Here is a 12,977-nt window from a genome sequence, read left to right on the forward strand (position 1 = left end):
GAGGCGTGGATTACTCAAATCTGAACATGTATCCCTGCATCCCATTCTCCTATTATAGGGGGTCTGCAAACTTGGCTCTTTTAAGACTTGTGGACTTCAACTCCCAGAGTTCCTCAGCCAGCAAAGCTTTTAAGACTTGTGGACTTCAACTCCCAGAGTTCCTCAGCCAGCAAAGCTTTTAAGACTTGTGGACTTCAACTCCCAGAGTTCCTCAGCCAGCAAAACTTTTAAGACTTGTGGACTTCAACTCCCAGAGTTCCTCAGCCAGCAAAGCTGGCTGTGGAACTCTGGGAGTTAAAGTCCACAAGTCTTAAAAGAGCCAAGTTTGCAGACCCCTGTCCTATTGCAATTATGGAGAATTAACAACAACAACAACAAAAAACCCCGATATTCTTCCTTACTATTCATACTAGCCGTCGGCCTTCCCAAAGTATATCCAGCTTCTAATTCCCTACCTATTTTGTTCTGCCTGCAATGCATAGCAGCTTCCAAAGTCTGTAAAAGTCACCAGACAGATTTGGAAAGCCAAGATCCCAGGGCCCCTCTGATCTCAGTGTGATAACGTGATAACTTCCAAAGGAAAAAAAACAAAATAAAAATGGGGAAAGGAGGCCGTGGACGGATAAAACAGCGTGTTCCCACAGGGCCACAAAATTCAGGAGAAACGCGGTCAAAATTTCTCCTGTGGACACGAAAGGCGTTAGGAACCACACACACACACAAACACACACACACACAGCCCTCTCCAATCCAGAGAAGAAACCGAAACAGAATCCTCCGGATCGCTCCTGGACAACTTGATTAGGAAGGACAGAGGCATTGTTACAATGGCTCAAAACCAATATTTTTTAATTATAACGCGGGGGGGGGGGAGGAGAGTGGGGAGAAAGTTGGTTAGCAAAGGTTTGAGGGAGGGGGGTTTCTAGCTAGCAAAAGTCTTTCCTGGGTCTTCTTTCCCTTTATATCTCCTCTTGCCGTGGGTGAACGGTATATATCGGTATTTTATCATATGCTAGAACGGGGGGGAAAAAAGAAAAACACAGGTCTTAAAAGAGACACCTCCTCCCTGTTGTTCCTCTTCTCCACCCACTTTCCAAAACGCGAGAAACCCCCCCCCCCCGATTTATCAAAACAAACGAGGGTTCCCCTTCGCGCGCGACGTTAAGCTGTGGTTTTCCGAGCAACCGGACGAGGGTCGTAAGTTTTAAGCCGCACATCTAGGGAGCAGGGGTGGGCTTCAAAAATTTGAGCAAGGGGGTCTTCTGCCCGGTTGCTGGGTGGGCGTGACCATGATGGGTAGTGATCTAGTCGGCTTCTTTTTGCCCTCCCTGGGCTCCGGAGGCTTTCCTCGAGCCTCCAAGAGGGCGAAAACGGGCCCATTTCCAGTGTGCCTGAACTTACGGTAGGCCTGTTTCTCGCCCTCCCCGAGCCTCTGCACGCACCCTGCACTTACCTGCATCCAAAAAGGGCCGCTGGGGACTCCTGGGAAGGGAGTGGCGGGGTGGGCAGGGCCTGCCAGGAGTGGGATTTAAGGGTTCTCTGAACCGCACAGGATCATACCTAGAGGTTCTCCCGAACCCCACAGCAGCCCACCCCTGCTGGGGCCGTGTGGCAAATAAATAAAGGCTTGCACAACAGATAGGGGTGGGGGTGGGTGGGTGGGGGAGTTTATAACGATCTGCGGCTTGGCTGTGAACGTGGGCAGAGCGTGAAGAGCAGCTCCAAACAAGCCACATTTTCGCGATCCAGGTTATCTCCCCTGTCACCCCTTCGGGCAATGAGCCTACACCATCCGCTAGGCGTGAAAGGCTAAATTCTGTCTGATACAGTCTGTCTCTGCCTGCGTCCCTTAAAACAGGGCAGGGGCCGTTGTTACTTCTCTAGCACCCCAAACCTTGTTAGTTGTATTTATTTCGCTTCCCAGGGCTACGCTCCCCACCCCCATATGGGTGAATTCGGTGACCAAATCTCACGCTGCCTGGGATTAAACAGGGGTGTTTAATCTGTGGCCACTTTTTAAGACTGGTAGACTTCATCTCCCAGAATTCCCTAGCCAGCACGTGGTTGGCTAGGGAATTCTGGGAGTCGGAAGTCCACCGGTTTTTTTGAAAGTTGCCAAGGTCGAACAGCCTGTTCTCTCAAAGCCTTTCCGCACTCACCTTGATTTGCCTCTTCATCGTGATGCAGAAGAGCATAATGAAATACATCACCAGAATGGGCCAAAAAACTGGAACGTTGAACGCCTCAAAGAACGTGCAGGTCATGGCAACCAGGATGCCTTTCGTGGCAGAATGCCTTTGGGGGAAGAAAGCAAATCGGGATTAACAGGTTTAACGAGAGTCGGAAGGGACCCTGTAGGTCATCTAGTCCAACCCCACCACCCACCCAGGCTGGAGACCCTACAGCGTTTCTGACAAGAGGGCAGTCCGCTCTATTCTTGAAAGCTTCCAGGGATGGAGCTCCCACAACTTTTGAAGAACAGAATAATAACAGAATAACAGGAGTTGGAAGGGACCTTGTAGGTCATCTAATCCAACCCCCTGCCCAAGCAGGAGACCCTACAGCATTTCTGACAGATGGCAGTCCAGTCTCTTCTTGAAAGCCTCCAGGGATGAAGCTCCCACAACTTCCGAAGGCAACTTCTGTTCCAAGGGTTGATTATTCTCAATGTCAGAAAATTTCTCCTTATTTCCAGGTTGAATCTCTCCTTGTTTAGTTTCCATCCATTATTCCTTGTCTGGCTTTCGGGTGCTTTGGAGAATAGCTTGACCCCCTTCCTCCTCTCTGTGGCAGCCCCTCAAATATTGGAAGGCTGCTATCCTGTCTCCCCTGATCCTTCTCTTTACTAGACTAGCCAGGCCCAGTTCCTGCAACCGTTCATTTTATGTTTTAGTCTCCAGTCCCCTAATTACTCTTGGTTGCTTTTCTCTGCACTTTTTCTAGATTCTCAACCTCTTTTTTATAATGTGGTGACCAAAACTGGATGCAGTATTCTAGGCATGGCCTTACTAAGGCTTTGTAGAGTGGTATTAGTACCTCACTTGATCCTGATTTTTTCTTGATGCAATTTAGGACTGCATTGGCTTTTTTGGCTGCCACCACACACTCCTGGCTCATATTTAATTGGTTGTCCACTAAGACTCTAGGAGCCCTCTCAGTTACTGCTATTAAGCCTGATTTCACCCAGTCTCTATGTCTACTTTTGGTTTTTTTCTTGCCTAAGTGTAAGATTTGACTTTTCTCTATCTTGAATTTCATTTTGTGAAGATAGATTAGCGGGTAGAGACAATTGCAACCCAATCCTTGCCTTGCCGGGGTTGAAAAAGGCTGCGCTACATGTATGTCTCTACATGTACGAGAAGGAACCCCCCAGGTTATATGAATTCAACTCACCAGAACTTGAATTCTGGCAGCCTTCGGATAAAAGGCCGGAATTCTTCATTCTGTTTTGTCGGTAATGAAGGCCCTTCATCTACAAAGAGGAAAAATAATTGTTAATTTAGGAGCTGTTAAAAAAATAAATAAATCTGCAGCTTGCTGACAGCCCATTCAGGCAGCCGAAGGGAGGTCTCAGCACCTGAATTTTTTTTTTATTGCTTTGCACGACGTACGTCGCAAGTCTCAGGACCCCAAAGGGTATCCGTGTCACTTCTCAAGGACGACACTCTACAAAGCGATACGGGTAGTCCTCGGATTTACGTCCGCAATGGAGCCCGGCATCACTGCGGTTGTTTAGTAACACGGTTGTAAAGTGAATTTAAGATTCCTTGTTGACAATTTTGCTTGTCGGAAGATCGCAAAAACTGGATCCTGTAAACCAGTGGTGGGATTCAAGTAATTTAACCAACCGGTTCTCTGCCCTAATGATTTCTTCCAACAACCACTTTGCCAAACTGCTCAGAAAGTTAACAACCGGTTCTCCTGAAGTGGTGCGGACTGGCTGAATCCCACCACTGATGTAAACCCAGGATATTGCAACCGCCATAAAATACATGCCAGTTTGCTGAATTTTCGATCACGGACGCTGCAAGTGTGAAAAATGATCATAAGTCAGGTTTTTTTCAACGCCACTGTACAACAAATGATTGTAAATCAAGGACTATACCTGTAAATTGGGCTGTAATCTATGGTTTATAGAACCAAGCCCAAGTTGCTGTGATTATACAGGACGCTAAGCCATAAACCATGGTTTAAAATCCAAGCGGAGGGACATGCGCTGGATGCTTAAATACAGGGCCAGAGAAAAATCACCTTAGATGAGGTGGGTACCCAAACCACCCCAGCTCAAGGGACAAGCAAGATTTCTAAATTTATTCCAATCCGTCCGTGAAAATCAACGGCCTCCGTGGTAGAAAATGCAAGCAAATTTGCCCCCAAATCCCAACTTTTATCTACCTGAATCTTCCATGAGCGATGGATCGACCTTTGGCGACAAGAAAGCTATGAACAGATTTAGGTGGTAGATACCCAAGGCGTACGTCACGATATACCAACCCTGGGAACAAGGAGAGAAATTCAAGAACCGGGAGGTCAGAGGGGAACTTAAGTTTCAAAAAAAAAAAAACACACACAAAAAACCCAGAAGTACAGATCCTGTGGGTCCATAATTAGCAATGCACAGGGGGTTAATCAGAAGTCGGGAGAGGCCTCATAAACAGCATGGTTGATAACAAGGGGTTGCAGGAGTCATGCAGGGGTTGCAGGAGTCATGCTCCAAAATATCGGAAGCCCATGAACCAGGAGAGAAGGATTATGGGTTGTGTCCTGTCGGCCGCCGGACCCTCCAGCAGCCAAATCAGAGGAGGCGGCGGCGGAGTCAAGATCAGCCTCAAGGCAACCTGAGAGCTCCGAGGGGGAAGAGGGAATGGAGCTGGCTGAGAGAGAGAGAGAGAGAGAGAGAGAGAGAGAGAGAGAGAGTGGGGCGGAGCCTGGGCCATCCGTCAGCCCTCAGATGGAGAGTCAACAACCCTCAGGTCTGGAGGTGGCTGATGAGGAAGAGGAGGAACAGCTGGGTCCAGTGCCTGATGCGCAGAAGGCAGAGGAGAGGAGAGCGGTGGAAATCTATAGGTCGGTCCTCGGGACAGAAGAGCCACCGCTGATAGCAAAGCCCCACCCTCTTGGGATAAAAGGCAAGGGGGCGGAGATGAATAGATGTGACAGATAACTATTCATCTCCCAGTTGGACGGACTTGTTAGCCTGCGGTGAAACCATCTCGGATTACTGACAGGGGTTCCAGATGAAGGCAGGGAGCCTCGTTTTTTTTTTCCTTACCTGCAGTAAATAAACTCTAATCATGTAGATAAAACTTAAACCCAATGTTGCGACCCATCGGATTGTTGTGTACGGAGTAGATTTGTCTAGCCAGGACTGGTAAATCTAAGGGAAACATAAGATTTTCAGCATATTAACTGAGGGTTGAACACGGCAAGCCGACAACTGGGTAAAACCATAGCTTGTGGAATACAGCTAGTATTAGAGAAATACGAGAAGAAAGAAAGGAAAAAAGAAAGAGAAAGAGAGAGAGAGAAAGAAAGAAAGAAAGAAAGAAAGAAAGGGAAGGAAGGAAGGAGAAAAGGAAGGAAGGAAGGAAGGAAAAAAGGAAGGAAGAAGGAGAAAGAAAGAAAAAGAAAGAAAGGTAGAAAGAAAGGGAAGGAAGGAAGGAGAGAAAGAAAGAAAAGAAAGAAAGAAAGAAAGAGAGAAAGAAAGAAAGGAAAAGGAAGGAAGAAGAAAGAAAGAAAGAAAGAAAGAAAGAAAGAAAGAAAGAAAGAAAGGAAAAAGGAAAAAGAAAGAAAAAGAAAGAAAGGTAGAAAGAAAGGGAAGGAAGGAAGGAGAGAAAGAAAGAAAAAGAAAGAAAGAAAGAGAGAGAGAAGGAAGAAAGGAAAAAGGAAGGAAGAAGAAAGAAAGAAAGAAAGAAAGAAAGAAAAGAAAGAAAGAAAGAAAGAAAGAAAGAAGGAATAAGAAAGAAAAAGAAAGAAAGAAAGGGAAGGAAGGAAGGAGAAAAGGAAGGAAGAAAGGAAGAAGGAGAGAGAAAGAAAGAAAGAAAGAAGGAAGAAGAGAGAGAAAGGAGGGAGGGAAGGATTTTTTCTTACAATGAAATAAAATGAAGCCATAGCTAGAGGGATGCATCCCACACACTCCTTCCCACATCCCAGCAGAGGGCGGAGACATCACTTCAGCATCAACGCTGTTAATCAGACCTGATCAAATACTAATTTAATTGGAGATGCACCAACCACCCTGGAGACGCTTGCGTGCAACTCACCTGTCCAAGCCTCGTGAAAAATCTATAGACCACGGAAGGTTTGCCATGGATCGACTCACCGCTACTGTCGCCTTCTGACATGGTGGCTGCAGGAGGGGTAGGGAGGAGGAAAAATCACGAAGAATTCAGCACATCACCCTTGCCATAGAAGCGGCCAGGAAACGTCCCTTGCCTGATGTGACGTTACAATCATTCATTTAATGACGGTTTGAAGTTACAACAGCGTTGAAAACAGTCACTTTACTAATGGTTTTTTTAAAAAAAACATTTACAACCGATGCAAACAGCCCCGCCGGTCACGTGATCAAAATTCGGATGCTGGGCAACCGACTCGTATTTCTTTCGTTGGGCCTCGATCGTGGTCGTAAATCCAGAACTGCCTAGGCAAACCTTTCCCACTTTGGGCTGTAGAATTGATGCGGATTGATTCTGGGGGAGGAAAATCGCTGAGATGGGATTGCAAGGCCTGGCGGGAAAAGCCGTTGAAAGCCACACAAATCCTGCACAATTCACGCTGGGCTTTCGCAGACCAGATAAAACACACCAACCCAGGACACCATATTCTTATTGCCAGCTATATTTTACTCAGAGGTGTGTTTGTAGAGTACTCTACTTAATCTTTGGAGCAAGACAGGCTTCAAAGCAAAAAAAAAAAAAAATCTTTTCATTGAAAAGGGAGATAAAACTTGATCTACAACCTCTCCTGAACCTTCGATAATTAAGTCTTTGGAACACCAATAAACCTTAAAAGACTTAAAAGGGCCTTCCGGGTTCCACAACGGTTCTTTGGGTGTTGAAAAGCTGCATTTCTCTTTAAGCCACTCGGGGAATCGCTGGGAGCTGCGGTGCCACATCAGCGAAAGCACGAAAACAACTTCCTGGTACGTCAGGCTGGGAGGGCGGAGAGAATGGAAATTCAGTTTCGTTCCAGGAAACAGGAGGAGATTTTGGAAAGAGGACGGTGTGTGAAGTGCTGCCTACAACGAAAATAATGACTGGGAAGTCAAAGATTGGGGGCGGGGAGGGAAACAACCTTTTGACCCGTAATTTGGAATCTGCTGGAAGGTCAATAAGAATATTAGCCTAGGAAACAGGTTTAGAAATGGTAATGATTTCAGCAAAGGTGAAACATTGATGTCCAAGGAAAGAGAGCAAGTTTTAGGATGATAAAACCAACCCCAAACTAATTCCCACGCCAGCCATCGGTGAGAATATTCTCACAATTACAGCGATGAATGAATTCCAAAACGATAAAGCGCATCAATATCACCGAAAGCGGAATATAAAAGATCTTGGCTGGTTATCCAGGGAGACAACCAACCCGGAAGTCACACGCCTCACTCCAAATTACAATTTAACTCTTGGCTCTTGGTCCGTGTCAACCATCGCTCGATGCACTCGTGTTTGCAAACCAAACTGAAGTTAAACCAACGGCAGAGTAATTTTTAGCACGGTGCGACATCGCTAAGGAGGCGAATAATAGTGCTGGGTGCTATTTGTTAGCCCGGGGATAACGTTAAGTTTTAATTCAACCTCAAGGACTTTTCTGGATGTTCACTTCGACTCCAAATTGCAAAATGCAACCACGTCAAATACCCAGTAGGTCATACAAGGCAGCTGGGCTGGAGAAAAGAGCAGGAAAGGAAGGAAACGAAACAGACAGTTCTCTCCACGAAGTTCCACTTTTAAAACAAACTGAACTAAAAGCTGTAAGAGCTACAACAGTGTTAGCTTTCAAGGAAGCTGTCGAGTAAACTCGATAGTTGGCTTCATGCGTGGTTCACTAAAAACTTGTTAGCAAGGTCGCCCAATCTTGGCAACTTTAAAACTTATGGATTTCCATTCATTTCATGGCTGGCTGGGGGAATTCTGGGATCTGAAGTCTACAGGTCTTAAAATAGCCAAGATTGGGACGCCCAATCTTTGCATAGTATCCTTTCTTAGTATCTTAGTCTTTGCATAGTATCCTTTCCAGTCCAAAGGAAGTCTGACTTTCCATATTAATTTAGAGGCAATTTAGGTTTCAGTTTTACTCTTTATTATAAATGTGCCAAAAATTATAATTTTTTTCCCTCCCTGCCAGACAAGCAAGCCGCAGAAATTGTAATTCGCTGACCATTCTACAAAATTGAGGCTAGGATTACAAGTCTGTGACAGAATAACAGAGTTGGAAGGGACCTTGGAGGTCTTCCAGTCCAACCCCCTGCTCAAGGAGGAGACGCTGGCCTATGCCATCGCAGACCAGTCGCTGTCCAGTCTCTTTCTTGTGATGGAGCACCCACAATTTATGAAGGAAAGTTCTCAAGATAAGCTGAGCAAAGCTTAAAACAGAGGTAGAAGAATCCTAATTTATGAACGTCGCAGGAAAAAAAAGATTCCGCTTGGCTGAATTTCAGTTTTGAGGTTTGTTTCATGCAACATCCAAAGCAATTATTTAAAGTCTACGAATGCCAGTGGCTGCATTTTCACCTAAAGCGGATTCAAAAAAAACAACAACCCTTAAATATGGCTTAGGCTGTTACATGAACACATGTCTCCTAAGGGAAGCAAATCAAAAAGTATGATTGACAATCTACTAGGCGCGCCTCGAAGAAAAATTCAGGGGAAAAAAAAAAACAACCGTCCACAGGGTGTGTAAACTAAAGAAATATCTCCTGGCTAATAATGTCTGTCATTCATATCATTCAGCTACTTGATTAAAGGAGATATTTAAAAAAAAATAAGTTCAGCCAACCTCTGAATTTCTTGCGTGAAACCAGTCGCACCCGACTGGTGAAAAAAATGAGGATTTTCTCAAGGAATTTGTGATCACACTCAAGAAGGGCTGGAGATGTAGTAGTTTCACACACCTAACCCTAACCTAATGGGTTTTTTAACCCACTAATGTTGGCTGATTTCCTCCCTTGGGCTAAGCCACGATTGAGGGAAAAGGCACCACCAGGTGAGCTAAAGCTGCAGCGCTGGTTTCAGGGGCCAGAGGATTGGGTGCGAATGGGGATTATCTTGAATGAAAAGGACGAGAAAGAGACAAGAGAAATCCACAACATTTCCACTAGGTTTTGAGAGATGGGGGAGGGGGATAATGACAAGCCTCCAATCGCCCCATTAGAAACTTAAGGGTGGATCTGGGTGCGAATCTTCACGCTCATTGGGTAGGTCTCAGACCTACCTCACAAGGGTGTTGTAGGATAAAATGAGGGACAACCCCCCCACCCCCTAAATAGATCGCCCAGAGGTCTAAGGGTAAAAATGGGGCACACGTCCTACAATACAGCTAGTCCTCGACTTGCGACCTCCAGAGACCAACCCTTCCGTTGCAAAGCGAGACACTCGTGAAGCGAGCGCTTCCCCCATTTTACGACCTCTCTCATCACAAGTCGTTAAGCGAACCGCTGCCGTTGTGGGTGGGACTTAAGGGAACCTGGCTTCCCCGTTTGATTTGGCGGGTCCGAAGGTCACAAAAAGGGGGGGGGGTAGAATCACGCGATCCCGGGATGTTGCCACCGTCGTAAGTCCGAGTCAGTTGCCAAAGCATCTGAATTCTGACCACCGCGATGCCGCAAACAGTGGTCGGGGGGGGGGGAGAAAGGGTCCCAAATCTCCCCCCTCGCTTTTCCCACCCCCTCCCGGCGCCGCTGTAACTTCCGTCACTAAACGAACTGTTGTAAATCGAAGACTACTGTACCAGGACTACCAGCCAGCTCTTAATTCAAACCCTGCACTCAAAATACATCCCCCCTCCTCCTCCTCCTCCTCCAGCTCTGAACTACAGTTCCCATCGTCCCCGGCTGGGGATGATGGGAGGCCGGAGTCCCAAGAGAATTAATGGCAAGCAACGCCTCCTTATCCCAAAAAAAGGAGGGGCCATCTCACCAATGGCGGGACCCCATTAAGGAAAACTGGGGAGGGGGCAGGAGAGGCCCAGTGGACGACACCCCCCCCCCAAAAAAAAACCCACACACCCGCCTTGAGGCTTGTAATTAAAGCTGGGATCCTCCCAAGCACCCCCCCACCATGTCTCCCCCGACCTGGAAGGCCTGGTTGCCAAGGCAACGGTTAGGCCGCGGCCTAGTCGGGCCTGTGGGGTGGGGGTAACTCACCAGGCCGCGCCGGGTGTCCCCTCCTTCCGCTTCCCGCCCCGCCTGAACAGGCAGAGGAGCCGCCGCCGCCACCGCCGCCGCCGTTGCCGACTCCTCCTCCTCCTCCACCTTCCGAGATGGCGGAACCGCGCGGCCGGCGGGAGAGCTTCCGCTACCGGGGCGAAGAGGAGGAGGATGAGGGTGGATGGAAAAACCAAGCACCCGGGAACACAGACAGACACACACTAGGCCTCTCTGCCTGCCCTTGATTTGAAAGAGGCCTGGTAGATCCGGCGAAGGCCTAGCCTCGGTTAGGAGGCCCTCAAGTTCGGGGAACTACAGCTCCCAGAATGCCTCCCCTCCCTTCCAGCCAAGATGGCCAAACTACCGCTCCCAGAATGCATCAGAAAGCCAAGCCGCGGGCGGGCTCGCTCGCCAAAGGATAGGAAACTACCGCTCCCAGAAGGCGTCAAGCAGCCAAGCCGCTTGAGGCATTCTGGGAGCGGTAGTTCCCTCCCCTTCCCCGCAGAGGTTCGCTGAGTTCCGTGTTGTGCGCTCTAGGGATGGGCTCCTCCTGGCGGACTGAAGACCTTTGGTCCAGTTGGCACGAGAGTTGGGTTGGGTAATCCCCGCCCGGATTTCTTGCTGCGGCTTAGGGGATATGTAGTCCCCCATTTTGCCAGCAGCACCCATGAGGAGTTGGGGCAGACAGATCAAAGGGTTATTGATTGACAAAGCCTGCCTTTCTAGCTCCAGGTGGCCTACCTCTCAGGGCTGTTGTGTCGATAAAGCGGCAAAAAGAAACCAGTCGCTTAATACAGACATATAACAGTTTTAGGTACTCGGGCATCCAGCTTGCTTTCAACCACGTGGCTAGTACCGCGGCCCAGCCTGGGTGGGACTGTAGGTCCCATCATCCCCAGCCCCTATGGTTGGCTCAGCAAGCCATGGTGGCTTTATGTGCAAAATCCATCCTGCGTTTTTCCCTGGGTTCTCCAACCTCCTCTTAACTCCCCGGAACGTGCGGGCTGAGGATCATGGGCTCTGCAGTCCCTCCCCGACTCCTAAGGAAGGAAATCATTAAAACCGACCCTTATGCGCATCCCTGGGAAGCGCAGCCTCTCCCGCGCATGCGCGCCACGCAGAAGCCCGAACCTCTTATCCCCTCCCCTCCGGGGTGGGGGAAAAAAAAAAAGAAGCCTCGCCTCCTAGCAACGCGTCAGCCAATCAGCGGCGGGATCCGATGGCGGCAAAACAGCGTCCCTTGAGGGAGACGGGAAAATGGCGGATGAGGGAGCCGCTTGTTACATTGGGGAGATGAAAGACCAGCGGAGGAATGGTGAGGGGGGGGGCGAGAAAAGTCACGGCTTCGTGAAAGGTTGGCTGTGCCGTGGAGGTGACGACGGGGGGGAGGGCGGGAAAGGAGGCCGGGAGGGGCGTTTTCTCCCGCGAAAGGGGGCTCGGTCGGCTTCCAAGTGGAGCCTCCTGGGGCAGGAGCAGTCTACCGGAATGCACGTCCAAAAGGCTTGGAGAGACAAGGCCGTGGTTGGCAGGTGGAGGAATTGGCTGTTCTCGGAATTTCCTGCCCTGCTTTCAGTTTTTTTTATTTTTATTATTACTTTATTTTATGACTTTTATTCATTAAACATGAAACTCATTATTATTATTATTATTATTATTACATTATTATTATTTTATTTTATTGGTATTATTATATTCTATTCGTTAAACATGAAGTTCAGTCAACTGAATATTTAAAAATGTATCACAAATATCATTGGCTGGCGCTGATAGTTTGATACGGGTTGCTGCCAGCATCCTAGGTATCTATTATTATTATTATTATTATTATTATTATTATTATTATTATTATTATTATTATTATTATTATTATTATTATTATTATTATTATTTACACAAAATGACAGTATATACAGCAAACGAGAAAACTATGCTGGATTTCGTATCATAGATCACTAGTCGAACACTTCCCAAGCGTTTAGGACTGTGTGATGTATCGGCGAATTATGCATTACTATTATTATTATTATTATTATTATTATTATTATTATTATTATTATTATTATTATTTACACAAAATGACAGTATACAAGGCAAACGAGATTATTATTATTATATTATATTTTATTCTTTAAACATGAAGTTCAGTCAACTGAATATTTAAGAATGTGTCACAAATATCATTGACTGGCGCTGATAGTTTGATACGGGTTGCTGCCAGCATCCTAGGTATCAATAATAATAATTATTATTATTATTATTATTATTATTATTATTATTATTATTATTATTATTATTATTATTATTATTATTTTATTCTTTAAACATGAAACTCATTATTATTATTATTATTATCATTATTACATTATTATTATTTTATTTTATTAGTATTATTATATTTTATTCATTAAACATGAAGTTCAGTCAACTGAATATTTAAAAATGTATCACAAATATCATTGGCTGGCGCTGATAGTTTGATACGGGTTGCTGCCAGCATCCTAGGTATCTATTATTATTATTATTATTATTATTATTATTATTATTTTTATTATTATTATTATTATTATTATTATTATTATATTTTATTTTATTCTTTAAACATGAAGTTCAG

At 46.2% G+C, this 12,977-nt stretch overlaps 2 protein-coding genes across 2 annotated transcripts in view; one reads left to right on the top strand and one right to left on the bottom strand.

Annotated features, from left to right (window-relative positions):
* Positions 1 to 819: 819 nt before the first annotated feature.
* On the bottom strand, positions 820 to 10,688 carry RER1 (retention in endoplasmic reticulum sorting receptor 1). Its single transcript, XM_058161235.1, has 7 exons — positions 10,364 to 10,688; positions 6,264 to 6,349; positions 5,273 to 5,377; positions 4,396 to 4,495; positions 3,394 to 3,472; positions 2,160 to 2,295; positions 820 to 1,012 (listed from the first exon to the last, which is right to left on the bottom strand). The coding sequence occupies exons 2-7, from the start codon at positions 6,342 to 6,344 to the stop codon at positions 923 to 925; spliced, it is 591 nt and encodes a 196-aa protein (XP_058017218.1). The 5' UTR covers positions 6,345 to 6,349; positions 10,364 to 10,688; the 3' UTR covers positions 820 to 922.
* An 809-nt stretch (positions 10,689 to 11,497) lies between these two features.
* The window catches only part of MORN1 (MORN repeat containing 1), an 81,677-nt gene continuing 80,197 nt past the window's right edge, over positions 11,498 to 12,977 (top strand). Inside the window, exon 1 of the mRNA XM_058161231.1 lies at positions 11,498 to 11,681. Within this exon, the coding sequence (XP_058017214.1) occupies positions 11,624 to 11,681 (58 nt within the window). The 5' untranslated portion in view covers positions 11,498 to 11,623. The remainder of the gene's footprint in view (positions 11,682 to 12,977) is intronic.

The sequence above is a fragment of the Ahaetulla prasina genome, chromosome 18 (assembly GCF_028640845.1).
Source record: "Ahaetulla prasina isolate Xishuangbanna chromosome 18, ASM2864084v1, whole genome shotgun sequence".
NCBI classification, from domain to species: Eukaryota; Metazoa; Chordata; class Lepidosauria; order Squamata; family Colubridae; genus Ahaetulla; species Ahaetulla prasina.

What these genes read in the sequence shown, in the direction of transcription:
- RER1 (XM_058161235.1), bottom strand. Translation starts at nt 6,344, where the DNA reads ATGTCAGAAGGCGACAGTAGCGGTGAGTCGATCCATGGCAAACCTTCC. An exon ending in TTAGAGTTTATTTACTGCAG is followed by an intron (nt 4,496 to 5,272) that starts GTAAGGAAAAAA and finishes CCTTGTTCCCAG; the next exon opens with GGTTGGTATATCGTGACGTA. An exon ending in CGATGAAGAGGCAAATCAAG is followed by an intron (nt 1,013 to 2,159) that starts GTGAGTGCGGAA and finishes CCCCCGTTCTAG; the next exon opens with CATATGATAAAATACCGATA.